Source organism: Camelina sativa, chromosome 15 (genome assembly GCF_030686135.1).
Source record: "Camelina sativa cultivar CO46 ecotype springtype chromosome 15, ASM3068613v1".
In the NCBI taxonomy this organism is placed as follows: Eukaryota; Viridiplantae; Streptophyta; class Magnoliopsida; order Brassicales; family Brassicaceae; genus Camelina; species Camelina sativa.
Window position 1 is genome coordinate 27,823,958 of NC_141894.1, and position 27,797 is coordinate 27,851,754.

General features: G+C 43.7%; 6 protein-coding genes across 11 annotated transcripts; 3 read left to right on the top strand and 3 right to left on the bottom strand.

Moving 5' to 3' along the window:
• The first annotated feature begins 669 nt into the window (after positions 1-669).
• Positions 670-2,613, top strand: LOC104747518 (lysM domain-containing GPI-anchored protein 2). Its single transcript, XM_010469163.3, has 4 exons — positions 670-1,622; positions 1,824-1,944; positions 2,032-2,237; positions 2,320-2,613. The coding sequence occupies exons 1-4, from the start codon at positions 1,085-1,087 to the stop codon at positions 2,424-2,426; spliced, it is 972 nt and encodes a 323-aa protein (XP_010467465.2). The 5' UTR covers positions 670-1,084; the 3' UTR covers positions 2,427-2,613.
• LOC104747517 (isocitrate dehydrogenase [NAD] regulatory subunit 2, mitochondrial) lies at positions 2,599-4,391 on the bottom strand. 2 transcript variants are annotated; one of them, XM_010469161.3, is made up of 4 exons: positions 3,728-4,391; positions 3,365-3,604; positions 3,214-3,292; positions 2,599-3,140 (listed from the first exon to the last, which is right to left on the bottom strand). In XM_010469161.3, exons 1-4 carry the CDS (start codon positions 4,241-4,243, stop codon positions 2,866-2,868), a joined length of 1,110 nt encoding a protein of 369 aa, XP_010467463.2. In that variant the 5' UTR covers positions 4,244-4,391; the 3' UTR covers positions 2,599-2,865. The 2 variants fall into 2 exon arrangements, with proteins under 2 accessions (XP_010467463.2, XP_010467464.2); XM_010469162.2 differs by having other exon boundaries at positions 3,365-3,592; positions 3,728-4,387.
• LOC104747519 (pentatricopeptide repeat-containing protein At2g17140-like) lies at positions 4,336-7,783 on the top strand. The gene is made up of 2 exons (XM_087488344.1): positions 4,336-7,086; positions 7,386-7,783. Exons 1-2 carry the CDS (start codon positions 4,577-4,579, stop codon positions 7,510-7,512), a joined length of 2,637 nt encoding a protein of 878 aa, XP_087344470.1. The 5' UTR covers positions 4,336-4,576; the 3' UTR covers positions 7,513-7,783.
• A 1,074-nt stretch (positions 7,784-8,857) lies between these two features.
• On the top strand, positions 8,858-11,329 carry LOC104759914 (uncharacterized). Its single transcript, XM_010482786.2, has one exon. The coding sequence runs from the start codon at positions 8,858-8,860 to the stop codon at positions 11,327-11,329; it is 2,472 nt and encodes an 823-aa protein (XP_010481088.2).
• Positions 11,330-17,809: 6,480 nt separating this feature from the next.
• Positions 17,810-20,187, bottom strand: LOC147927222 (meiosis-specific protein ASY2-like). Its single transcript, XM_087487360.1, has 3 exons — positions 19,356-20,187; positions 18,534-19,276; positions 17,810-18,460 (listed from the first exon to the last, which is right to left on the bottom strand). Exons 1-3 carry the CDS (start codon positions 20,185-20,187, stop codon positions 17,810-17,812), a joined length of 2,226 nt encoding a protein of 741 aa, XP_087343486.1.
• Positions 20,188-22,015: 1,828 nt separating this feature from the next.
• LOC104747520 (protein NLP1) lies at positions 22,016-27,035 on the bottom strand. 5 transcript variants are annotated; one of them, XM_087488653.1, is made up of 6 exons: positions 26,686-27,035; positions 26,433-26,526; positions 24,695-25,734; positions 24,506-24,613; positions 23,475-24,419; positions 22,016-23,150 (listed from the first exon to the last, which is right to left on the bottom strand). In XM_087488653.1, the coding sequence occupies exons 5-6, from the start codon at positions 24,007-24,009 to the stop codon at positions 22,306-22,308; spliced, it is 1,380 nt and encodes a 459-aa protein (XP_087344779.1). In that variant the 5' UTR covers positions 24,010-24,419; positions 24,506-24,613; positions 24,695-25,734; positions 26,433-26,526; positions 26,686-27,035; the 3' UTR covers positions 22,016-22,305. The 5 variants fall into 5 exon arrangements, with proteins under 5 accessions (XP_087344779.1, XP_010467468.1, XP_087344778.1 ...); XM_010469166.3 differs by having other exon boundaries at positions 23,475-24,486; positions 24,566-24,613; positions 26,686-26,926; XM_087488652.1 differs by lacking the exon at positions 26,686-27,035 and having other exon boundaries at positions 26,433-26,571.
• Between the last annotated feature and the right edge of the window lie 762 nt (positions 27,036-27,797).

Here is a 27,797-nt window from a genome sequence, read left to right on the forward strand (position 1 = left end):
TGTGACTCAGAGTGTGAGACAATCAACAATGCTCTTTTGAGTGTCCTTGATCGCGTCAAATTTGGGAGGTTTTTCTGATTCACGTTACTCTAGGGGTTTCTCTTATGAGTCTATGTTTTCCAATCTGGATTTTATCTATAGGCGAGGATCTTCTCATTCGGATGATCAAGATTCTCTATATCGGTTACCTTGGATTTTGTGGTCGTTTTGGAAGGATAGGAATAAAAAAGTTTTTTCAAGGCACACAGCTTAAGCCTGAGGAGGTGATCAATCAGACTGTAAGTGATCAATTATTTTGGGAGGATGTACAGGCTCAGGTAGTGGATTTGTCTGGTAATGCATATCTACTAGATTATGGGATTCCTTCGGCTACTTCGAGTCAGGATCTTTGTAGTCAATTAGATTGTTCCTGGAAAGGATCCGGAATTGCTTGTCAGTGCTTTGTAACAGATTGTGCAGAATTAGTAGGGATGATTCAATCTCCTGAAGATTGACCCACTTTTTCTAATCTTCTAGACGATTTCAACATGCTAAGGGTGGCTTTTCCACTCTTTTCTTTGTCGAATATTACATGTTCCTCGAATCTAAGGACGGATTGTCTTGCTCGGTCGTTTAAATCTTTAATTTCTACAATTGTTTTTTGTAAACAATTTCTTTCCGATTCGGAGTACCAACCATGGAATTTTTTTAGTAGTGTTTGGTTGATAAAAAAATAAAAATAAAAGATCGTCGACCTCGACCAGTTAAGTACTAGTGCTCTTTAATATGCCAATCTTCAATTGAAGAAGAAGAAGTGTTAAAAATGACTACTATTACTACTTTACTCGTCAATGATGTTATGATGATATTATAATTTCCTCTCGACAAGTCAGGCGTGGCAAATGCCAACACTTTCATTAAAGAACAGAGAGATAGCACAATGTGAAACCACAGACTGTTCTGGTTGTGTTCTCATTTATTGTCTCACAAAGTCAAAGTGGAATAAGTCCAGTCTTCTCTCCGTCAACTCTCTCTTCTTTGTCCTTAGCTTACATAACCAAAACCCATCTAAGATTACCTGAGAGAACTCTCCGGCGACCTAAAAATGGAAACTTCCCGTTATACCCTTCCTCTTCTCCTCGTCAATATTCAAACCCTTTTCGCCGTCAAGAACCTCCGTTCGATCCTCGGAGCTAACAATCTCCCACTCGACACCAAACCTGACCAGCGCGTGAACCCGAATCAAGTCGTGCGTATCCCAATCCATTGCTCTTGCTCCAACGGAACAGGTGTATCGAACAGAGACATCGAGTATACCATCAAGAAAGACGACACGCTTTACCTCGTCGCAACTGAGGTGTTCGGAGGTCTGGTTGCCTACCAGAAGATCGCTGATATGAACAAAATCCCCGACCCAAGTAAAATTGATGTTGGTCAAAAGTTTTGGATCCCTTTGCCCTGTAGCTGTGATAAGTTGAAAGATGAAGATGTTGTTCACTATGCACACGTGGTCAAACAAGGGAGCTCCCTCGGTGAGATCGCTGCTCAGTTTGGAACGGACAACACGACGCTGGCTCAGCTCAATGGAATCTCCGGCGACGCTCAGCTTCTTGCTGATTACCCTCTCAACGTCCCTCTCAAAGGTTTACAAATTTTTTTTGGAGCTTTTGGATTTGAAAGTTTGTGACTTTAGGAGTTTTATTGATCATGTCTTAATGGGTTCGAATTTGGTAATAGTTTAGATCAAAGAAACGATTTTTATTTGTGAAATGAAAAGTCTGTGACTTTAGTAGATGATGATTGGGTGAGAAAGAAAGTTATGAACTTTGAACTTTATTTTGCAGCTTGTAGCTCTTCTGTGAGGAACGACTCGTTGGATGCTCCTCTACTTCTGTCAAACAACTCATACGCCTTTACTGCAAACACTTGCATCAAGTGTTCCTGTGACGCTTCAAAGAATTGGACGTAAGTGTGATGGATAATCTTGGAGTTATGTTGTGTGTTTTAAGTAAATTAGATTCTGATGGTTTTGGTTTTGTCTTTTGTTATCAGTTTAAGCTGTGAACCATCAGCTCAGGTTAAGCCTTCGAATTCGACATGGGCAACTTGCCCGCCTTCACGGTGCGAAGGAGCTGAGGGTTTGTTTCTAGGCAACACGACTACTACGTCAACTAGCAGCTCTTGCGGACCTCGTACTTGCGCCTATGCTGGTTACTCCAAACAGACCATCTTTACCGTACTTACCCCAACTTGTCCAGGTTTGTTTGATCCACGTTTCTTCAGATTTGGTTATAGCATACAATTAATGACTTAATAACCTGGTTACTCTCTGATAAACAGATTCTGCTAGCCCTGGTAGTGGTAACTATGCGTCAACGTTCAGCCCAAGGTTCAGTTTCGTGATGGTGTTGATTCAGTGTGCGCTGCTTTGTCTCTATCTTCTCTAGTAATGTTTTGTTGTTATATTAATTATGAGTGTGAATCTAAGTACAGTTGGGATTGAAAATAAAGACATTGTTTCACCTGTAGCATCACGTCCTTGTACCATTATTATGTTGGAAACACTTCACCTTTGGACACATGTGTGGTTACCAACTAGAAAATAATAAAACATTGATATGAAGTTAACCGTAATTTTTCATTATTCAAAAAGGTACTGCTCTGAGGCAGTTTGCACATTGCACTTTGCATATTACATGAACACAAAAAGAAAGGGAAAAAAAAACGTAACTTTTTATCATAAACCATGTTATTTTTTCTTGAAATTTGAAATCCCAATTCGAGTTATCTCGAAAGAATGTGGAACACTAGAAGTATTTTCCTGTAAGTGTCAATCATACCGACGTGTGATGATTACACAGGGGGGGGAAGTTGAAAATTGTCAAGTCAATCCAAATTGGCAATAACGGCGTCAACGACCTCTTGAGTAGTGCTGCTTCCGCCTAGATCTTCAGTCCGGCACTTTCCTTCAGAGATAACACGCTTCACAGCTGTTTCAAGCCTGTCAGCAAATGAAGGGAACTGAAGGTGTCTAAGCATCATGGCTGATGAGAGTAGCAAAGCCACAGGGTTTGCATTCTTTTGCTCTTCCGTCGTATCCTTCCCTACGTTTCCTGCTGATGCACCTTGCTCAAAGACTGCATACTCCGCCCCAACATTTCCTATAGAAGCACTTCAGAGCATAAGTAAGAGAATCTACTTCTCTATTGTGATTTTAGTGCAGACTATTATTACCTCCAGGCATGACTCCAGTGCCTCCAGCAATACCAGCAGCAGTGTTTGCAACTAGATTACCATAAAGATTGGGCGTTACCTGCAAACCAGATTCATGTAAATAAGAGAAGATTTGAGAAACAGATACAATCGTAAATTCTGAAACACTTACCATGACGTCGAATTGCTCTGGCCTTGCTACAAGTTGCATACAACAGTTATCAACAATGATTTCGTTGTAGGCTATACTTGGATACTTCTTAGCAACCTCTTGACAAGATTCCAAAAACAAACCATCAGCCAGTTTCATGATATTGGCCTTGTGCACTGCCGTAACTTTCTTCCTATTGTTCAAGTAAGCATACTCAAACGCATACTTTGCAATACGCTCCGAACAAAACTTTGTGATCACCTAGCATAACATCAGCATCAGAGACATCTTTAAATAAGACAACTTCTATGCACCTAAACTCAATTCTAAACATTGATCAATCAAAATCATATATGTAACCAAAAAAGGTGAGAAAATGTCAACCTTAAGGCTCTCAACAACACCAGGAACAACCTCATGTTCAAGCCCAGCATATTCACCTTCAGTGTTCTCTCTAATGACAACAATATCAACGTTCTCATGACGAGAAGCTAAACCAGGCAAATTGAAACAGTTGACCAAAGACGCAAAGAGATCAAGCTCCTTCCTTAAACTAACATTGAGAGAGCTCACACCACCACCTACAGGTGTTGGAGTCTTAAGCCCACCTTTCAAACAAACTTTGTTCTTCTTAATCGAATCAAGTAATCCTTCAGGTAAGCTCTTCATGTCTCCGTGTACTTCGAACGGTTCGAAGTAAACCGGAGCGTGCATCGCTTCCATCACTTGTTCAACCGCGTTTGTAACCAACGGACCAACTCCGTCTCCTGGGATTAAAGTCACCGGTCTTGGTTTCCCGTCGCCGGGTCTGGGCATGTAAGTCACGGATCGGGTTTGAATTTTCGAACCGTTTGTGATGTTACGAAGATTCTTCAGTAGAGAAAACGTTTGACGAGACATCTTCTTCTGCAAAATTATTGATCGGAATCAGATTCTTCTGAAGATGATCGAGAGACAACGAAGAAGAGGAAGAAGAAGAAGAAGTAAAAGCGTTTACTTTTTAGTCTATAACTTCTTTAATTTACATAATAGCCCTAATACTTTATCCGTTATTACATTTTGGACCTATATATAATTTATGAGATCAATTTTGAAGATTATGTTTTTGTTATTTACAAAATAGCCCTCGAGTTATTAATCTTATACGTTTTGGTCTGTATTTAATTTAATAATTGATTATAAGACCAATTTGGAAAAATTGAATTTTTTTTCAGTTCTGTAGACTGTAGATCCATGGAACAGTCAGGTACACTTGTGAAAGCTTTGTTGAAGAACACGAACAATCCGAGATTAGCATGGAGTATCTTCAAGAGAGTGTCCTCTTCTCCTTCAGACGAAAGCCATGTGATCTCTTTAGCAGCGGCTCCTACGATCGCTCGTATCCTCGTTCGAGCTCAAATGCACAAAGAAATCGAAGACCTTCACAATCTTATACTCTCTTCGTCGTCATTCCAAAAGACGAAGCTTTCTTCATCTCTTCTCTCCGTTGTCTCGATCTTCGCGAAATCGAGTTACATTGATAAGGCGTTCCCGCAGTTTCAGTTAGTACGGTCGCGGTTCCCTGAGAACAAACCTGGGATTTATTTGTATAATGTGTTGTTTGAAAGTTGTATAAAGGAAAGACGTGTGGAGTTCGTTTCGTGGTTGTATAAAGATATGGTTTTGTGTGGGGTTGCTCCACAGACTTATACGTTTAATCTGTTGATCCGTGCTTTGTGTGATTCAAGTTGTGTGGATGCTGCTCGTGAGTTGTTCGACGAAATGCCTGAGAAAGGTTGTAACCCAAATGAGTTTACTTTTGGGATTTTGGTTCGTGGGTATTGTAAAGCTGGTTTGCCTGATAGAGGACTAGAGTTGTTGAATTCGATGGGAAGTTTTGGGGTTTTGCCTAATAAAGTTGTGTATAATACCATCGTTTCTAGCTTCTGTAGGGAAGGTAGGAACGATGATTCCGAAAAGCTGGTGGAGAAGATGCGAGAGGAAGGTTTGGTTCCTGATATTGTAACGTTCAACTCGAGGATATCAGCGCTGTGTAAAGAAGGAAAGGTTTTGGATGCGTCTAGAATTTTCAGTGATATGGAGCTTGATGAGTATCTTGGTCTTCCTCGTCCCAATAGTATAACATATAACTTGATGCTGAAAGGATTCTGCAAGGTAGGGTTGCTGGAGGATGCCAAGACCCTCTTTGAGTCGATTAGAGAGAATGATGATCTCACTAGTTTGCAGAGTTACAATATTTGGCTGCAGGGTTTGGTCAGACATGGGAAGTTTATAGAGGCTGAAAGAGTCCTAAAGCAAATGATTGATAAGGGAATAGGGCCAAGTATTTTCTCTTACAATATTTTGATGGATGGATTGTGCAAATTAGGCATGCTATCCGATGCAAATACGGTAGTTGGAGTGATGAAAAGAAATGGTGTTTCCCCGGATGCTGTAACATATGGCTGCCTTCTACATGGTTATTGCAGTGTTGGGAAAGTCGACGCAGCTAAAAGCTTGTTGCAGGAGATGATGAGGAATAGTTGCTTACCAAATGCTTACACTTGCAATATTTTGCTCCATAGTCTTTGGAAGATGGGGAGAATATCTGAAGCAGAAGAGTTGCTGCGGAAGATGAATGAAAAAGGTTATGGACTAGATACTGTCACCTGCAACATTATCATTGATGGACTCTGTGACAGCGGGGAATTAGATAAAGCGATTGAGATAGTTAAGGGAATGCGGGTGCATGGAAGTGCTGCTCTTGGTAACCTAGGCAACTCATATATTGGACTGGTCGATGATAGCTTGATCGAGAACAATTGTTTGCCTGACCTGATCACGTATTCAACTTTACTTAATGGTTTGTGCAAAGCAGGAAGGTTCGGTGAAGCAAAAAACTTGTTTGCTGAGATGATGGGAGAGAAACTGCAACCGGACTCTGTCGCATACAACATTTTCATCCATCATTTCTCCAAACAGGGGAAAATATCATCTGCATTTCGCGTTCTTAAAGACATGGAGAAGAAAGGTTGTCATAAGAGCCTGGAGACTTATAACTCTCTGATCCTGGGCTTAGGCATAAAAAATCAGATATTTGAAATTCATGGACTGATGGATGAGATGAAAGAAAAGGGCATTTCACCTAATATCTGCACCTACAATACTGCAATCAAGTATCTCTGTGAGGGAGGAAAAGTTGAAGATGCAACTAACCTTTTAGATGAAATGATGCAAAAGAACGTAGCCCCAAATGTGTTTTCCTTCAAATATTTAATTGAAGCGTTCTGTAAGGTCCCTGATTTTGACATGGCCCATGAAGTCTTTGAGACTGCTGTAAGCATCTGTGGACAAAAGGAAGTCCTTTACAGCTTGATGTTTAATGAGTTGCTAGCTGCAGGGCAACTCTTAAAGGCTACAGAATTGCTTGAAGCTGTTTTAGATAGAGGTTTTGAGTTGGGGAATTTTCTTTATAAAGATCTTATTGAGACCTTATGTAAGAAGGATGAACTAGAAGTAGCTAGTGGAATTTTGCATAAGATGATAGACAAAGGATATGGGTTTGACCCTGCAGCATTGATGCCTGTGATAGATGGGTTAGGTAAGATGGGAAACAAGAAAGAAGCAGATAATTTTGCTGAGAAGATGATGGAAATGGCTTCAGTTAGTGAAGTAGCAAACAAAGTCGATCCAAATGCATGGGATTTACACCAGAAAAAGCATAATACGCATGATGGAAACAACTGGCAGAATATATTACACAGGTATGGATGACACTTTCTCCTTCTGGTTTGCCATCTTTTATTGTTTCTCCTGTTATAGGCGTCATTTCATTAGGTATCATAAGATGCTTCTACTGGAAATTTCATAGTTTTTTGCTTTTTTCCTTTGAAGTTCTGGTTCTTTTAAGGAAGAAAAAGGTTCCCAGATTTGGAGTAAACATTCGTATATATTATTAGGCAGTAGACTCATTGGTTTCCAGTGAGTTCACATTCAGAGACTCGTTTCAAATGTCTTTCCGGAAACCTAATGAATTTGTTCTCTATCAATTGATATATTGCAGAGATGACGGTAGTGGCATTGCACTAAAATCTCTGTCAAGGGTTAAAAAAGGTTGGGGTCAAGGCGATATATCAAGCTTTCAGCCTCAGAGAGTTGACTACCTAGACTACTGGGAGGATGATGGTTAAAAGGATATTGTATGACTCTGTTTTCTTTCTTATGGTAAAGTTCAGCTGGCGGTCAAGCACGTTTTTTAGGTGCAGCTCATTAAGGATGACAGGGTTCGGTTATCGGGTACGGTTAATTTGACCAGGCCTGTGTAATGCGGGTCATAATGTAATTATCAGTAATTAGTAAAATATTTTAGTCCGGATATTAAATGGGCTTTTTAGTGTATCCGTCAAAAAAATTACTCCAAATTAACCGTTCGGTTTGGAAATTTCCACGATTTGCGTCAAATAGTGCACCAACTTCCACTCTGTGGTTTCTTCTCTTTGTTTCTTGAAGAACAACTAGTCAGGTTAATTTCATACCAAACCACAAGCTGGAAATTGTGCCAGTTGAAGATGCCAAGGAGTTTGCAAATTTCATACCAAACCACAAGCTGGAAATTGTGCAAGGAGCTAATCATGGTTACACCAAAACCAAACATCAGAGGCAACTGGTTTCAACAGTTGTGGTCTTTATTAAGACTGTGATTCTTGAAGAACAACTAGTCAGGTTATCTTTGGAATTGCTCATCATCATGATGTTACAGCTTTTTTCTTTTTTCAGTCAACATTTATTTACTTTTTCTTGTCTTCCATCTGAATAATTATTGTATGAGCAGAATACAACATTGGTTTTAATCTTCATACAACAATTCTTTGATTTACAATCTTCTGCCTTATGATATAAAACATCTACTAATCTTCTAATTTAGAAGGTTTTACACTTAGAAACTAGGTCACATGAGTGTATATATACATATAGAAGCGGAGTCAGAGATAATATATGTTGGTGCAGGATTCAGCACCCCGACATACCGAACTAAACCAGAAGTATTAATTGATTGTTTAACCGGGAATCCGGTTAGGGGATCAATTAGGTCATTAGGAGTTAATTCGGACGAAGTATAATCTTGGAGAAGAAGGAACCGACATTCACTTCGACGCGGCGGCCGACTCAAGGAATGAGGCAGTTTTCCATATATCACTTCGTCCGCTAAGGAAAGTTAATATATTTAGAGATCTACGAATATGTATAAATAAGGGGAGACTTCTCCATTGTAGATCATCCAGAATCCAATATAATAATTGAGTACTCTTTTCGTTCTTTGCAATAAACCCTAATTCTTTCGAGTTCTTCTCTTTTACTCTTAATTTCAAGGTTTAGATCTATTTTCTAGAGAAATAACCATATTGAATTTGTTTCCCTCCTTAAACAAATTCATTGTGGAAACCTAGTTTCTACAATTGGCGCCGTCTGTGGGGACGCAAATCGTCTCTAGAAAAGTTACTCTCTAGGAAACTCTCCTTAAAAAGCCTTGCAATAATGTCTTCCATCGTGAACGAAGTCCCCGAAACAAACCGCACGCCCGATCTCACGGGCATCACGCCTTCTAAAGATGACATCGCGACACTAGGTGGCGCATCAACTAGGCCTGTCACTGCCGTGTACTCCCGTCATCGCGTGAACACAACGGCAAACCTGGTCGGAACCTCCACCGAACTCCCAGTCGGGGTCAGATCCGAAGGGGAAACCAGCCAGGGTGCAGGACGAACTCCCGAAGAGCTAGTCAACCTCGACACGGAGCCTTCTAATGAACAAACCCATAACAAGGCGGATGCTCGCACAACGGAGCAGCAAATCGGCGCACAGAACGGGAACCTCCCCGTTCATACCACGCCAGCGGTCCAGAATCCGCAGGTCATTTCCATGGAGGACTTCAGAATCTTGTTTGGCACCATGACGAAAGAGATCTACCAGATGATCTCCGACACCAACCGCAGAGTTGACGCCGTTGTAATCCAAACAACCCCGTCACAAATCTCTGCCGGACAATCGCCAGCACTCAATTTGGGTGGCCTCACTCGTCGTCTCGACTTTTCGGATGCACAATTCGAGCAGAGGAATCCTCCCCCTCAAACAACGTCGAGCATTCGACCGACGAATCCGAATTTACGGATACACGATAGCTCGACCGCCCCGGTCACCCGCCTTGCGAACTCTGGACCTTGCTTCGAACTCGAAGAAATCAAATCACAGATTAGCGGCATGAACACGCTCCTCCATCGAGCTATCAGCACGGCCCCCGAGATCGATAGGATCGTCGAAGTAACTCGGCAGTCACCATTCACTCAACGGATAGCACGGGCTGCCATACCGAACGTCAAGTTGAAGCTTCCGATCTACCAAGGAGACAAAGATCCGGTCCAGTTCATGACATCCTTCATGGCAACCATGTCAAAGGCACGATTCACCGACGAACAGAGAGATGCCGGTTGCTGTCAGCTATTCGTAGATAGCCTTTCCGGTCCTGCCTTGGTATGGTTCACAAGGCTCGAGCCAAACTCGATCGACAACTTCGATGACTTATCTAAGGCCTTCCTCAAGAACTACCGAATCCTCATCGAACGAGGCGTGACAAGTTCAGATCTATGGGAGATGGCCCAGGAACGGGGAGAACCCATCGCCAACTACTTGAACAGGTTCAAGGAAAAGCTGACAAAGGTCAACGTCCTGGAAGATGCGGCAATGGCAGCCTTCAGAAAGGGCCTGATCCCTGGATCACCATTACGAAAAGACCTCAACATCCGGGAACCCAAGGACCTCGATGACGCGCTGCATCGAGCCTCCAGATTCGCACTGGACGAGGAGGAGGAAGCCCGAATAGCCGCAAAAACCCAGGACAAACAACCATCGCATCCCCCTAAGGTTAAAAACCGGGTCGAACACCACGAGCCGCGCAAGCACCATGAACCTCAGGATCGCAAAAAGGGGGTCATCCACGCAGTCTCCGAGGTGGACGATCAAGAGAAGCAGCCATCCGACCCGAAGGAACTCTACTGCGATTTTCACATGTACCCCGGTCACTCCACACAAGAGTGCGTCCACCTGAAAAACTACCTGTACGCGAAGTATCTCTCTGGAGAAGTCGAAGCTACTTATCAGCCAAAAAGCGCTCGTGGAGGCAGAGGTCGCCGAGGGGGATGGCGCGGAGGACGATCTAACCGAGGCCGTGGTGCAGGCGGCGGACGGGGTTATGATGGACCACCCAACGCAGCCCAACAGCTGGTCAACCAAGCACCCGCCAATCATCAGGAGGAGGCGCCCCAAGCAGACGAACTGCCTGGCCCTCCCAAACGACAGAGGGGACAAAACCCGGAGCGGGTCAATTCTCCTCCCCCTGGACGAATAACCATGATACTTGGTCCACCAGAGGACTGCGCAGACTCCGTTCGCGCACTAAAGAAGAGGGCACGACAAGTTTGCGCCCTTCAAACTGCTCCGAGCGAGCCTTCACTCTGTTCGGACCCGATATCATTCACTTCGGAGGATGCCAAAGGGATCCAACACCCCCATTCAGACCCTTTGGTTATCGAAGTCTCGATGGGCGACTTCGACGTCGAGCGAGTCCTGATTGACACTGGGAGCACCGTCAATATACTCTGCTGGCAAACGCTAGAAAAAATGGGCGTCACACCAGACCAACTAAAACCCAAAACTCGAACGCTGACGGGCTACGATGGGGTCACCAAGATGTCGATGAGAGACGTAAAACTACAAGTACGAGCTGGTGGAGTAACCCGGAAGACTAAATTCGCAGTCATTAACGCACCACCAATCTACAACGCTATTTTGGGGGTACCGTGGATATATGCAATGCAGGCCATACCGTCGACCTATCACCTCTGCCTCAAATTCCCAACTCCTACAGGAATCTGCACACTTTACGGCGACCAGAGGGTGGCCCGAGCCTACTCTGTTATCGAAAAGAAGCAGAGGAAGATGGAGGCCGCATAGCAATTACAGAGCGGGGACCATCTCACCGGTCCCCGAAAGCCGGAGCGAGATCGCCTCAAGTCTCCGGAGTGTCGGATCCTACAGGCGAATATTGACCCTTCCGACCCCTCGCGAACTGTCGGTATCAGGGCTGAACTCGATGAAAGCATAAAGGCTAAGCTGATCGCTTTCCTGCAATCTCGGGCTTCCACATTCGCCTGGTCAACAAAGGACATGGTGGGGATAAGCCCCGAAGTCATGTGCCACAAGCTCAATATCAACCCCACGTTCAAGCCGATTAGACAGAAGCGCAGGCGCCTAGGCCCGGATCGAGCCAAAGCGGTCCAAGACGAAGTGGAACGACTACTCAAGGCGGATCAAATCATGGAAGTCCAGTACCCTGATTGGTTGGCTAACCCGGTGGTGGTCAAAAAGAAAAACGGCAAGTGGAGAGTTTGCGTGGACTTCACCGATCTCAACAAAGCTTGCCCTAAGGACAGCTTTCCTCTGCCGCACATAGATCGTCTCGTCGAAGCCACGGCTGGAAACCAGTTGCTTTCATTTATGGATGCTTTCTCAGGCTACAACCAGATCGCCATGAGCTCAGCTGACCGCGAGAAAACGGCATTCATCACAGATAGGGGGACCTACTGCTACAAAGTGATGCCGTTCGAACTAAAAAACGCCGGAGCAACCAACCAGCGCTTGGTAAACATGATGTTCGCTGATCTGCTCGGCAAAACCATGGAGGTCTACATGCTGGTCAAATCTCTGATCGCGGAACAGCACGTCCAACACCTGGCAGAATGTTTTGACATCTTGGATCAATTCCAGATGAAACTAAACCCGACGAAGTGTACATTCGGAGTAACTTCGGGGGAATTCTTGGGGTACATCGTCACTGAACGGGGAATAGAGGCAAATCCTAAGCAGATCGAAGCCATACTAGGACTCCCGTCACCGACCAACAAGCGAGAAGTACAGCGCCTGACCGGCTGGATCGCTGCTCTGAACCGTTTTATCGCCCGTTCAACGGACAAGTGCCTCCCCTTTTACCAACCTCTTCGCGGGAATAAGGACTTCCATTGGGACGAGGAATGCGATATCGCCTTTCGCCAGTTGAAGGAATATCTGACCTGCCACCCAGTTTTGGTCAAACCGGAGGACGGCGAAACACTATATCTCTATGTCTCGGTTTCCAGTTCGGCAATTAGCGGGGTGCTAGTCCGAGACGATCGCGGAGACCAGAAGCCCATTTTCTACACAAGCAAAGCACTAAACGACGCAGAATCGCGATACCCCACGCTGGAGAAACTGGCTCTTGCAGTGATCGTCACAGCACGGAAACTACGACCCTATTTTCAGTCACACTCTATCGTCGTGTTTACCGATCAACCGCTCCGAACCATCCTTCATAGCCCCCTTCAATCCGGGCGCATGGCAAAATGGGCAGTCGAACACAGCGAGTACGACATCGAATACCGTTCTCGCCCAAGTCTGAAGTCACAAGTTCTGGCTGACTTCATCACCGAACTGTCACCCGAGCTCGACGATCCCACTCCCGCGGTGGAGCAATGGACAATGTTCGTCGACGGTTCGTCAACAAATCAGGGATCCGGGGTCGGACTTATACTCCGTTCCCCCACCGGAGAAATCCTCGAGCACGCGTTAATGCTCAATTTCAAGGCGTCGAACAACGAAACCGAGTACGAGGCCGTTCTCGCAGGACTCCGGCTAGCCCAGGGACTTGGGGTCAAACACCTGCAGGTCTTCTGTGATTCCCAACTCGTAGTCAGCCAGTTCAGCGGCGAATTTGACAGTTGGTCCGCACGTTATCCGGCAAATTTACGTCTTTCTCTCTGACAAAGGTCCCACGGAACGAGAACGCATCAGCTGACGCTCACGCAGCTCTGGCAAACCGCTCCGACCCCGAGTTACGGCGTACCATTCCCATCGAATGCATCGAGGCTCCCAGCATTAACTCGGACAGCCAGATCGCCCTCATCAACGATGACCCAATCCCGATGGAAGTCGACGAGCCAATAGAAGATATGGCGGATGTCGTCGAGCCTCCCAAAGATTGGCAGACTGAGATCAAACTTTACATCTCCGATGGCACCGTCCTGGCAGACCGATGGGTAGCTCGACGATTGAAGGCTCGAAGTGCAAGGTACATCCTGTTGGATGGGGAACTGTTTCGCCGGAGTGCTTCGGGAGTATTCCTTACCTGCGTTACTCGGGACGAAGCCGAACGCATCATGATGGAAGTGCACGAAGGCGAGGGTGGCAACCATTCTGGCGGACGCGCACTTGCTCTCAAAATCAAGAAAGACGGACACTATTGGCCCACCATGATGGGCGATTGTGAAACTTTCGCGGCCAAATGCGAAGCTTGTCAGCGCCATGGGCCCATGCAGCACGTCCCGCCCGAACTATTAAACACCGTCACTGCTCCGTATCCCTTTATGCGCTGGGCCATGGATGCCATAGGACCTCTGCCGGCCTCCAAGTCCAAGAAGTATGTCCTGATGCTGACCGATTACTTCACCAAGTGGGTGGAGGCAGAATCTTTCACAAGGATCCAATCCTTAGACGTGACCAATTTCATATGGAAGAACATCATATGTCGCCACGGACTCCCATATGAGATTGTCACCGACAATGGTACCCAATTCACTTCGATGATCACCAGACGTTTCCTGACAAAATGGCAAATCCGTCTCAGCACTTCGACTCCTTGATACCCGCAAGGCAACGGTCAAGCCGAAGCCACGAACAAGTTGATCGTCGACGGGCTCAAGAAACAACTCGGTCGAAGGAAAGGAGCGTGGGCAGATCACCTGGATGGCGTGCTTTGGTCATACCGCACAACCCCGCGGCGAAGCACGGGACAGTCCCCTTTCTCCCTTGCATATGGTCTCGAAGCACTTGCCCCAGCTGAAGCAGGAGTCCCGACATTTCGTCGCACTATGATGGTCGATAATCCCAAACTTAACGATGAGATGCTGATCGACCACAACGATCTTGCCGAAGAATTGCGCGACAAAGCTCTAGTTCGGATGCAACACTACCAAGACGCAACGGCTCGATACTACAATAAGACTGTTCGTCAGCGGCGTTTCAACAAAGGTGATCTGGTTTTTCGGGAAGTTTTCGAGAACACCAAAGAAGTGAACGCCGGCAAACTCGGCGCTCGATGGGAAGGTCCATACCTCGTATCTAGAGCAGTTCGTCCGGGCGTTTACGAACTCTTAACCATGGCCGGGGAACGAATCAAAAACTAGTGGAACGCGGCCTACTTGAAACGCTACTACAGCTAAGCTGTTGTTACGACTCTGTCTAGGAATTTTCGGGAATCCGAACTCCATTTATTTTTCATTTGTAAAACGAACTACGGTTGGCTTGATCCCCACTTCGGGGTACGTAGGCAATTCCTTATCTTTTAAAGACTAAGCGAATGCAGCTAATACATTAATAAAGTTTTTGAGTGGTTTAAAAACTTTATCTTATTGGGCGACAAGCCGATGTGCAAAAGTTTCCAAAATATCCAACATTCACTTGCATTCCTTATGGCAGTTTTGATAACTCCAATCAAAATAAGGATTCGATAACTAAGTTAATCCCCATTACATGCTTTGGATGTTAATACTAATAAAAAAAAAAAAAAAAAAAAGAGACGCAAAGGGAGAAAATCCCTCCCACGACTCAGGGTCCTAGATAAGAAAAGAAAAAGATCGTCCGAATTTGGAGTTCGGAACAGATCGTCCGCCAGCGGTTCCTCCACCGTTACCTTATCCAGTTCGGTTTGCCAGAACTGACGAGATTGTCTCAGGATCTCCAGTCTTTCCCTCGGCACTTCGACACCTTTTGACACCAGGTCCTCCAAAAAGGAACACGGGCCTTCAACCAAGTGCCTCTCACGGAAAATCGGGCCTGCCGACTCCAGAAAATTGGCGTACCGCCTTAACCTTTCTAGAGAAGCCCGGTAGGCCCAGATGTCCACGGTAAGCAGGTGCGCGGTATCTTCGAGAGGCTGACAGTCGGCTTCTAAAAGAATAGGCACCTCCATGTTCGCCACCAGCTCTTGGCACGCCAAACGCGCAGCAAGTAGCCCGGTCATGTGCCACTTCTCCAAGTAGAAGCCCTCGGCGATGATCTCGTTCGGGACCCGAATAGTACCGTCCAAACGATAAAGCCGACAGACTTCGGTCAATCTGCGGCGCCTCGCCATAAGGTGAGCCCCCAGCCTATAGCGGCGAGCTCGATACCTTCGGAGTTCTTGACATACGGGGCTCCCTTCCACACCCGCCATATCGACATGTGGGGGAGGTGCGCAGACTCGGAAAGTCTCTACGCCCTCTTGGGCGGAGGGGTTATCTGACGATTCGGCTCGATTGGAACCGCTCGACGAAGTGGCCAACCTTTCCTGGGCTCGTCTCAGCCATGCAGATCGAGTAGTCACCATCTTTTTACTCAATATTTAGGGAAGTTGTGGTTTTTAGAATGATCTTCTCAGATTTTCAATCCTATTTATACAGGATTAAGAAAGCAACCGCCGCTGAACCCACCAATCAGCGTGCAGCGAGATTTTCACGAGGTCCCGAGAATAACTCTCAAAGACCGCGCAGCGCATTTAATGCGAGATGGAAAGGGAAGTTTTCCTTAAAAAAAAAATAAATAAATATATATATACATATCTCAGCCCGATCTAGAAAAAGTATTAGTCCACACTAAATTCACTTCGTTGACACCCTGGCCAGGTGATCAGCTAAGATAAAGACCCATTATTTTCAGGATAAGCCGAACCCAGAGTCGCGCCTGACCTTCCTATATAGGGATAAGCCGGACCCAGAGTATTTTTTCCGCACCCGCTTTTTATTTTTGGGGTAAGCCGAACCCAGAGTATTTATTTCGCACCCAAACTTTAGTTCGGACGGGACAGTTAGCCGAACCCAGAGAATATTTTCGCAGTCCGGCATCCGAACTAAAACAAAGGAGATAAGCCGAGCCCAGTATCTCACTCTCCGATTAAACACACTTTGTTAACACTTCATCACCAACTTTTGATGCTCAAGTCAATTTGAAAGTTGTAACCATCAATCAATAAAAATTGTCTGTTGTAAGCCGGGAGACGTCTCGCCTCTGACACATTTTTCAAATAAAGCAGCAACGCAAATCTTTTATTATTATGGAAATTTTATTCTAAGCGAACTTCAAGTTCGCCCATTACATTGCAGCTAGGTTTTATAAAATAATAAACTAAAATATCCTAATTTCGAACTGGTTCGCCATTCGCAGCAATCTCGCGAATGCTCGTCTTGAGTCGTTTCGGCATTGGCCATAGCTTTTGCAACCCAGTCTTTTCCCAATCCTCGGAACGAGTTTCCAACGCTCTGATTTTTTGTTCGGATTCGTCAAGCAGATCAATAGTCCTTTTCCTTTTCGCCTTGAGTAGGGCAATCTCAGATTCCAGAGTCCTCAATCGCCGATCGATTCTGCTCCTCTTCATATGAAAATACTGAAGATCTTGAGTCAATTCTTGGTGCGTACCCTCAATCTGCATACGCAAGATCAACAACGGGTTAGTACGAAGGAGGCAAGTTTCGATCGCTTGCAAGAAAAGCAAAAAGGAAAAGAGGTTAACGGTTACCTGACGGAAAAAGGCGTCCGCCTCGGCAAGCTCGGCATCTGTTGCGCGCCGGTTAATGTAGAACGGCTTAACATTGCCTGGAATGAAATCGCTAATTAAGGCAGGATCCATGTGTATCGGCTTCCGATCTAATTCACTTCGGCATTCATTGCAGTACGCAACAAGACATGGCGGCAAATCAGCTATCTTGTCGAACCCGTTCTTGATCCAATCCTTTGGGTGAGATTCCAGCATCTCAAGTTTGAGCAGCAGATCTCGTTGTACTTGTTCTGATGCGGCAATACGACTGGAATATTCCGCGTGGCGATCTTCCACTTCGTGAAGAAACTCGACCACTTCACGCCTTTCTTCCGGTTTAACGCGGAACATCAACATCTAGGGAGCTCGGATATTCGGGAAGTACGCCATCCCTCTTTCGATAGCTTTGGCATTTGAGAACGTAGGCACGTCATTACCAACCAACGGGGATTCTACGCTGCTAATCGAGCTTGACATTATCTTTGATTAAGAAGTTTTCTTGGATGTTTAATCCGAGAGCAGCATTGAGTACATTTATACAAGTATCGGAAGGCAAAATTCTATCCGAAATTGGCAACTTTCCATGCAAAATTGGCAAGAATGCAAACTTTTTCCAAATTGTCAATTTTCTTTTACACTGAAAAGGAAACATTCCGGCTAATAAGTTCAAAAAACAAAAAAGGAAAATGGGCCCAACACATCGGCAATGTTTTACAAGGATATCCAAGCCCATACTTCATGAAGTCTAAAACAAAAAGCAAAACAAATTTTACACGTCCACAGCACCGGACAGATCTGCTTGAAAACTCCCGGCGTTCGAGCCGAATGGATGTTCAACGGACTCCGGAGCCGACCTCTCTAGGGGGGGGAAACCCAAAACCGAGCTGGTCCGGGGACATGGCAAGGTCATCATCATTCAGTTCGAGTACATCGACCGCCTTGACCGTCTCCTCAGCTTCGGCCTTTCTCTCGTTGATCTCCTTGATCCGCTCTTCAGGAATGACGGCCCCGTTTTCGATCAGATATCGTACAGCTTCCTGTACTCCGGTGGCTTGGTTCAGCAGATCTTCCAGGGGGCGAACCTTCACCTGTTCAACTAGATAGGCCTTGACCTTATCCAGTCGAGACTGCGCTTTCTTCGTTGTTCGTTCCACCTTCTCCCATCGGTCCGTCCGAAGTCTCTTAACTTCGAACGCAAGCTGAGCCCTCATCCCATCGCATGATTCCTGCAGTTCGGCTTTCTCTTCTTCAAGAGTAAGTGCTCGGGAGTCCAGTTCGCCAACCCTCAGTTCGACGTTCGCAATAATGCCGTCTTTTTCGGTAACAAGCGCCTCGAGTTCCTTGATCCTTGCGTCCTTAGCGTCACTGGCAGCTCGGATCTGCTCGGCGCATTCCTTCATTTTTTCGAGCTCTAATCCCGACTTTTTGCTGGACTTGGCACGCCTATCGTATAACTGAGTTAGCATGTTCATCTTGGCCGCAGTCTGTCAGTTCAAGAAGCATATGTCAGTTCACCCGCTAAAATTTTAAGCACTTACGGTTTAAAAGAAGGCATACTCTTAGGTGGGATTCGGCGACATCAAGGTACGCCTGTTTGAATTCCAGATCATCCGCCGACGGGAGGATTCGATTGGAGACCTTCAAGGTCCAGAAGAGCTCACCTGAAGCCTCACGATTGGTCACCAGAGGGTAGTCGCTGAAGTAGTGATAGGAGAAGCGATCTGTTTTGTCATTCCTCCGTTCCAGATGGAACCGATCTGCTGATTCCAGTCCGGCTTCTTCGGCTGAGCGCTTGCGGTTCACTCCCGGACGCGGCTCAGTGGCTGGGTTATCTCCGGATTGTTTCTTCATCTTCTTCCTCCTTTTAGATCCAGCTTCAAGTTGAGGAACATCTTGTTCTTCGTTCGGAAGATCGGCATTTTCTACATCCAACGGAAGGTTTTCTCCCTCTGCAACGCTGGATGGCTCGATCTCTTCTCCGGGTGCCCGAATAGGGTCGGCGACGGTCTGGTCTGGGGTAGGATCAACTTCGGTTAGACCCTGGGATGGACCGATCTCGGCTTCAATGGCAGCTTGAGTGTCTCGGCGAACAACCTGGAGATCTTTGGCTTCCATGATGTTGCATCCAGTAGATCGTCCTAGCAAACTGGCGAAACTTGGGAAATTTGTCCTAGCCTTGCCCATTGTTGTTTCGACATGAATACGAGTAATAAGCTCCCACTGACGATCGCGCCCGGTTAGCAAAGCGTCTCTGACAAGGAGAAAGTTTGGAGCTAGGCGCGTTGCGCAAAACGGACGATCTGGGAGCAGGACAAGAAACAGTTAAAAATGGTCAGAGATGCCGAAGTCAATTAAAGTATACTAGAAAAATAAGTCTACCAGGATTTTCGTTCCACACTCTCCGCTGAAAACCCAACGGATTGGCAAGCGAGTACTGGTCAACCCGGACATAGAAGTAGTGGTCCACGTACTTCTTGAATTTGTTTACTTTTTTGCCGGGGAGGAAGTTATGGGCTGGCCTCATATTCACTTCCCAGCGGTTCGAACTCTTCGACGATTTAAAGCTGGATAGTTGTTCGAAGCATTGAACTCCAATGTTGACTCCAACTTCGGCTGCTATGGTAAGAACGGCCATAAAGTTACAAATGGCTCCGGGAACGAACTGGCAGATCGCTATCCTCCGTCTTTGGGCGTAGAGTAATATTAATTCCGGGATTGGGAACAGGAGGCGACACTCGTCAAAATAACCCTCGTATAAGCATATATACCCTTCCGGAGGATTCCAGGGACGTTGGTCTTCTCGCGGGATCAAAATTGTAACGTTGCTGTTGAATAAGCCACATGAGTTCAGCATGTCATTCACGGACTTGGTCAAACTCAAACTTTTTTCGCCTCCAATTCGTCCTGCGTGGTCGTACAACAGATCGATATCTTTGATCGAGAATCCCAGGGGAACGAACCGGTCTTCTTCTTGTGCAAGTACATCCGGAGTCAGTTCGGTACTTTCCTCTTCGCGACGAACTGACGACGACAAATTTGAAACTCCTGTTGAACAGCGAACCAGGAGTGGTGGGACTTCGGAAACCGATCTACTTGATTCCCCGATCTGCGCGGAGCATTCAGGGTTGAGAGTTCTTCGTTTGGAAGTACGACGAATTAGTTGTTCGCTTTCGATTTCTGGTGAAGAGGCGGGTTTCGAAGTACTCGCCATGTCCTGAGTTCGGAGAGTGCGGAAGGAAAGTGGAACAAAGGAAATAAATAGGGGAGAAATCAGAGCAAATTACCTGTCGTTGTTGGCGGAAAATGAGAAATGACGAAAGAAGAGGCGTATTTATAGAGTTGAGTGGGCAGCAACCCTACGAAAAATAATGATGACCTACGCGACTCTTCGAATTCCGAGCTAGCGGATGTGACGGGAACGACACGTGTCATCCGGACAGTACGCAGCGAGATGATTTGGAGATCTGAGTAAAATCAATTAAGTCTTTATGGGTTAGATCGGATATTCTCTTTCCATAGTTCAAAATATTCGAATTAAATTTCGAATATTCGGAACTGGGGGGGGACTAATTGTTGGTGCGGGATTCAGCACCCCCAACATACCGAACTAAACCAGAAGTATTAATTGATTGTTTAACCGGGAATCCGGTTAGGGGATCAATTAGGTCATTAGGAGTTAATTCGGACAAAGTATAATCTTGGAGAAGAAGGAACCGACATTCACTTTGACGCGGCGGCCGACTCAAGGAATGAGGCAGTTTTTCATATATCACTTTGTCCGCTAAGGAAAGTTAATATATTTAGAGATCTACAAATATGTATAAATAAGGGGAGACTTCTCCATTGTAGATCATCCAGAATCCAATACAATAATTGAGTACTCTTTGCGTTCTTTGCAATAAACCCTAATCCTTTCGAGTTCTTCTCTTTTACTCTTAATTTCAAGGTTTAGATCTATTTTCTAGAGAAATAACCATATTGAATTTGTTTCCCTCCTTAAACAAATTCATTGTGGAAACCTAGTTTCTACAATATATATTAATTAATTACTATCCCTTGGTGATTGGATGCTAATCCAATGCAGCTACCATAAGTACTGTCACTAAAAATAATACTTGGTGAATGAAGAGAAGCGGAAGAGGCAAGTCTTGAGGTGTGTTGCGAGGTGGGCGTTCGGTTTTTCGGTTTGGTTTAGGTTCGGTTTTTTTGGTTTACGGTTTTTTTTGTTTTATAAAAATGGAACCATAAAAAAACCATATGTAATTCGGTTTGGTTACGGTTAGGTTTTTTCGGTTTATGGTTTTTCCGGTTTCATAAAAAATGGAACCATATAAAAACCATATGTATCACAGTTCGGTTCGGTTTCGGTTTGGTTCCGGTTTTTAATGGTTATTTTATACTTTTAAAAAATAGATAGTTGATACATAACTAAAAATAAACATAAAAGTAAAACCTAAACATAAAAAAAAAAAAAATAGAATCCAAATTTAGTTTTGTAATTCGATAGATTACTAAGAGATCAATAACTATAAGCCCAATAAAGAAAAAAAATATTGATATTGTTATACAATTTAAAGTTATAAGTTGGAGAAACTAATTATATCTAATTTATTCTAAATTTTTTTAAAAAACCAAAAAAACCATTCGGTTTTACGGTTTTTAACCAGACCAAACCTAAACCAAATGCTTAACTAAAATGAAAACCAAACGGATTTTTAGACTTAACCATAACCAAACCAAATTTATTATTTCGGTTCGGTTCGCTTCGGTTTTTTGGATTTTGGTTTTTTTGCCCACCCCTATCTCCTTGGTCTCTCTGCTTTGGACTCTGCCTCTTCTTCCTCCTCCTCCTCCTTCTCTAAGGGTAAATCCCGTATTCTGCAAATACAACAAATATCAAAACAAAACAATCGGTGTATTGTTTTCTGGCTTATGTGATTGGATACTATTATTCTGGCACATTCGTTTCATGTTCCTTGTACATCAATGCAATCATGGATTAGATAGTATCCTGTAATTAGACATGTCCCAAAGAAAAATAAGTGAAGACACAGAATATTTCAATCACCGTAGTTGCAGTCTTGCAAAAGCTTAAGAAACTGGATAAAAAATGATTGTACAGGCATAAGATATCGCCTTTTGTACAGACATCTGCTAGGGCGATAGAAGAGACCAGTTACTATTGCCACTTCCAAAATGGTATTCAGGGCACTGGATATATGTTTACACAAGATTCCCAGGCTGAAAAGGTAAGTGAGATTTCTACAAAAGCTAAAAATCAAGAGAGTCTTTCTGGTGCTTTGCAGCTACAACCTTCTTCGATTGCTCATCAGGAAGGACCAGTGCTACCAAAAGAACCACCCAACTTGACTTGAGAAGCTTCGTTCAGACTTATTTTAATTGTTTGGGTCTGTGTTAATCTATATATGTCGATACATTCGTCGAGATCCGCTTCACATGTCAGTAGAACCCACTCCTTATCATCATCCAGGTACTTAAGATCAAACCAGGAAATGTCATCTATGTTGAAACGCCGAGCAATCTCTTGCTGCAGCTCTCTGAAGCCGCAACTCGGGAGCAAGGTAAACCGTATTCTAGCCTCACCAAATGTAGCTTTCACTTTGATGGCACCTCCAGCTCTTAAGCTCTTGTTGCTACTACCCGGTGATGGAGGTAAATTTTCAAGAACAGGAGACTCCTTTAGTGTTGTATGGCTCTGGGTTCTTCCAGGACAATTCGTTTCCTCCTGATTCACTTGATGCAGTTCCATTTCGCTCTGAGCTCTCTTTAAGGCCGCATCAGCATCCTCAGAAACTAGAATGTTTGCAGTGTTCTCATTATTGTTGCTTGAACCAGAGCTCTTGGTGCAAGAAGATGATGGTGACCGTGGTGCTGTGTTTTCCTCAGCCATAATACCGTTTTCAGTTTGAGCATTCAAATGACTTGACTGTTCATTACTCTTCAAGGAAGGGCCATTACTGGACATATTTGGGGAGTTCAACTCTGGGAAGCTTGTATAGAATGAATCAAGTTGGATAGTGCCCTGCGCACCTTGAACAGAGTCCATAACAAGTTGGAGTTTCTTCAACGAATGCCCTACCTTCTTGATTTTCCGGGAGGGCCATCGCATTATTCCGTACTGCCTGCATATCCTTTTCAAGGTAGTTGGACAAACTGCAACATAAGAACGAAACCTTGTTACATCACTGTCTGAGAAAAGGATATATATGCATGATGAAAAAGTTTTTGGAACACGCTGATCCACTGCCACATAGATAGACTGTAAGACACTTCCGGTTTCATCTAAGACTTGTCTATTTATACTGGCCATGGAATTTTCACATATCCTCAAGCTTGTAACTTTGTTTTATATATTCATTTGGGATGTATTGGGTTGGACTAAGGAACGTATTGGTTATGATTTTCCCAAGATACAATAAGAATCAAAATTCATAAAGAGTGGAGCTATCTCTCGAGCAGTGTACAATAATTTCTTACCACCAATGCTCTTGGCTGCATCCTTGAGGCTTCCAGCAAAGTGTTGTCGAAGAACCTCCAAGCCAATGGTCTTTTCTGTTTTTGTTCTTCTCTTTTCTCCAGGTCTCCTACTGCCTGACATATTTTTCCCACCAGTCGAAGGTGTTTCAGTACTTGGACCGCTGTCGACTCTGAGTCCTGATGTTGATGCCTGCTGAAATTGCTCAGCTTCTAAAGGAACATTATTGGGGCTCGGATCAAGCTGATGGTTCTCCCTGCCAGATGAGAGCTCTTTGGGATCTTCTTTCTGGTACTCCCAGGAGAGTGATACATCTTTACCCTTCTCGTTTGCCTTTATCATGTGAGATATCCATGAGGATTCTTGCATTTGAATTCCTGTCAGAGTCTCTGCGGTTTCTGCTCCACTTAGCGGGTTTTCTGAGAAGAGCATTGTCTCTCTAACAGGCAATACGACTTCTAACTCTAGATCTTTGTCAATGACAAGATTTGAACTCCTGAAATCTTGCTGCAGCGTCACAGATAGTGACTTGAGCATTTCCTGTTGCGCTTCAGTGTCGAGGCACGCTTTTGGAAAGAAAAATTCCAACACAAACTCAACTAAGCCAGATTTGCTCTTTAATGGGACTGCTAAAGCAGCATGTAGTCCAGATATCTTGGCGTGATGCGCAAGAGGGTAGTTAGTCTTGCTAAATGTGGCCACTTCTGGCACAAAAAACAGCTTGGTGGCCTCGAATGCTTTCCCAACAATGCCTTCCCCCTGGAGCAGATGGTGTTCAGAGCATGCCTCCCAAAAACTTTTGCTCTGTTCATCGGGGACAGAGCAAGCAGAATCGGTTGTTGAAACACACTGAGAGAAGTTCTCATCAGAATGTCGTGAACCACGTTTCCCTTGCGGTGCACACGGGGCCCATGACAAAGCTAGAGGCAAATCATATGATCTGCAGACTGTGGCCAAGAAATCTTTAATTTCAGGTAATGCAGCACAGTAGAAATCTTTATAGACCTGCAGAAACTGAAACACGAGGTATGACCTTAGCAATGCATATCGTTGTTTCTAGGTGCTGAATGAACTAAGAGTCCAGTTAATGCACCTCAGAGCTTGGAGTATTCAAGTTACTTGAACTCCTTAGATCAACAGCCTGCAAAAATAGCAATGTCTTTAGATTTCTAGGATCTACATAATTTGAGGTAGAGGCAAGAACCAAGAGGAAGAGAAAAACCTCAAGAGCTTTACACATCTTCTCAAGTTCTTGACGGTAATTCATCTTCTGAGTTGTTGTGACGATCTCAACAACACCCAAACAAATCCCACTACCTCTTTCAAACACAGGAAGGGCAAGTGACCCACGAACATCACACTTGCGGGCTTCTTTAATGCGTGGATATTCATCTCTTCTAAAGAAACGCACATCAGGAGTCCACTCAGGCAACTTCTGCAAGAAAACACGACCGGGAAGACCCACATAATCATTCATACCCTCATCAGCCGGGAAATTATAAGTCTCTGAAACATGTCTGTATTCTGCAAGGCTGGAGTATTCTTGGTTGAATAAATGTGGCTGAGCCCAAGTGGTCAGAAAGCTCTTCCCTTCCTGCTGAACTGGCACCCATATCTGTACCAGGAAGTCCTTATCTTGCACCGTCTCATTAAGACCGCTAATAGCTTGTAATAGTCTCTCCTTCACAGATGAAGAAGGGCCTTCACTTGCTCTTGGAGCAATCCACCAACTTTTTCCCAACTCAGCTTCTTCAAGGAGAAACTTTTCAGCCTGGTTAAAAGATTCTTGATTCATTGATTTGTTGTTTTCTGTTTCTTCATTATCTTGAGATGGGTTCTCACCAAAGCAGAGGAAAGTGCTATTGTCATTCATGGCGGTAGAAGCTGAACCAGATTGTTCAGTCTGCTTCAAGTTCTTATTGTCTGTTGTCTCTAGCCAACATCCATCAAACAAGAGCTCATCCATAAAATCCAAATCCATGGCCGTGTCAGGGAATGCCCCAAAGCTAGAATTAGGTGAAAACCCACCATTTCCTTCTCCCCCATCGCCACCACCATCATCTTCCATGTCTAATAATTTCCTTCTTTTTTTTTTTCTATTCTTCCAATCTTAACATCCAACAGATCCTACCAAATCCACAAGTCCCCAGAGACTGTGCTAGTGTGCTTAGTTATTCTTCTTCATGGACCAGACAAGCATAAGCGTCTTAAAGATGAATAGACACAAGACAAACTCCTCTCCTTGTAATGTCCAAACCCAACCTGAAAAAAAAGGTTACAAAAACATTATCAAAGACCCAACCAAAGAACAAGAGAAGAGAAGAGAAGAGAAGAATCAAACTGTTGTTATCCCATATCTCAATATTATCAAAGTGCTTTTTCCAAAGAATGAAATCATAGAAGATGCTACAAAAAAAGAAAAATCTTATATCTAAGCAGCTTCGCTTTCAATGGAGATTTGACTTAAGATGGTATCAATCAAAGTAGAGTGCCATCCAATTTCAAGTACTAGATTCTGGAACATTAATTAAAGCTCGTTTAACAAACAACTCAAATGAAGATTACTACTAGCCTATAGATAATTGAAAACGAAATCAAATCTGATCGTCTATGAAAGTGTAAGATTTCAGATTAAAAAACCCTCAGAAAACATTCTAAATCAAAACCCCCAAAAGAAACTTTAAAAGAGATTTAGTAAAAATTTCACCAAAAAGTTACTAACTTTATCAAGATTTGTGGCACAGAGAAACATAAAAAGCTTCACTTTAGATTTGTAACCAAAACCCAAGAACACTTAAGAGAAAGCACTGACAAGAAGAAACACAGATTTGGTTTTGCTCTGTGTAAATTAAAAAGAAGTTGGTGGGTCATTCTGTTTCTTCATAAACAAAACACAAATCACACAAATGATAAGCAAAATCAAATCTTGGGAATATTTATATATAAGAAAAGAAATAAACCTGTGAAAGTTCTTATCACAAAGCAGCTTCTCTCTCGTTTGTTGAATGGTGTCTTCTTCCTTTCTTTTTTTCTCTTGTTCCGGACAAAAGTTACCTGGTGAAGGCAATGATGATTAGACTATTTTAATCTCGAAACCATGTGATTGATGATTTATGTATGGGCTTAAAGATTCTTTCCCAAGGACAGACAAGTGGACCCGTGATAAGAGCAACCACTGTTCTAATCACACTTTATATACAACTTTGTCCGTACCTGCTGCAATTAAAAAATAAGTAAACAGTTCTCGATCTTGGTTTCTCAAAGACAAATCAATCTTCTCTTCTGCAAGAAAGATCAAAGAAGGAAACAAAAACAGAAGAAACAAAACAAAAAAAGGAACGAAGTTTGTAGTTTTTGGTTTTGAGGTGAGATGATAAAAAATGTTTTTCTTAAATCGTGTGGTTGGTGTCCTGCTCTCTCTCTTTGTTGCCCCTAGATAAATATTTCTATTAATGATATAGTATAAGATTATTATTGTTAATCATTTGTGGTGATTACGTATGCGTACTTTGTTTTATTTCGTCGGTACTTTGTTTTATTCGGCGCTATTCATTTCATTGGTTATAGAACTTAGAACTAGGCTGTATATATCAATGAATGAATCGGTCGGATCAAACAAGATTCTTATAGAGAACAAACATGTCTTTCGTGTTGAACAGGTTCCTTCATTGAAAGTTTGACCTTTAAGAGTTTAATTTAGTTTCTCTTGTATTTATATTCTTTCTGACATCAGCCCTAGTTTAAAATAGTTTTGCTAATCAAAAACAAAACAAAAATGTTCTCCGATCGGTATATAATTGCATCATTAGCAGAATGATATTATAAGGTTGTGAATGGTTGTCCAGTCCGCTCCGGACCAGACTGAAGTCGGACCAGTCCGGAGTTAGTATGCCATTCACCATTCCAGACTAGTATGCACTTTTCCATACTATACATCTCCATACTAGTCTGGAATTAAAAAAAAAACTGCAGACTGTATAAATTATACTATTGGTCCGATTATTTCAGTTTACTCCATAAATGCTTTATACCAACTCCATACCAATAGTAAAAGTTGAGTAAAAACATGTTCAAACTAGTTGAATCCTATTACTCTCATCTCATTGGTTAAAGTTGTGTTTCTTTGTACTTTCTAAAAATATATAAATATATATATATAGATGCATTCATAAATGTTAAAATTCACAACAACAAAAAATCATATTCCCGAAAACAAAATCTAGATCTAGAGAGAACCCTCTACTTTTTAGTCATTGAAGCTCTTCAATCTAAAACTCTTTTGAATCAACCATTTATCTCATCTCAAATTCATAAGTAAGTTTTAT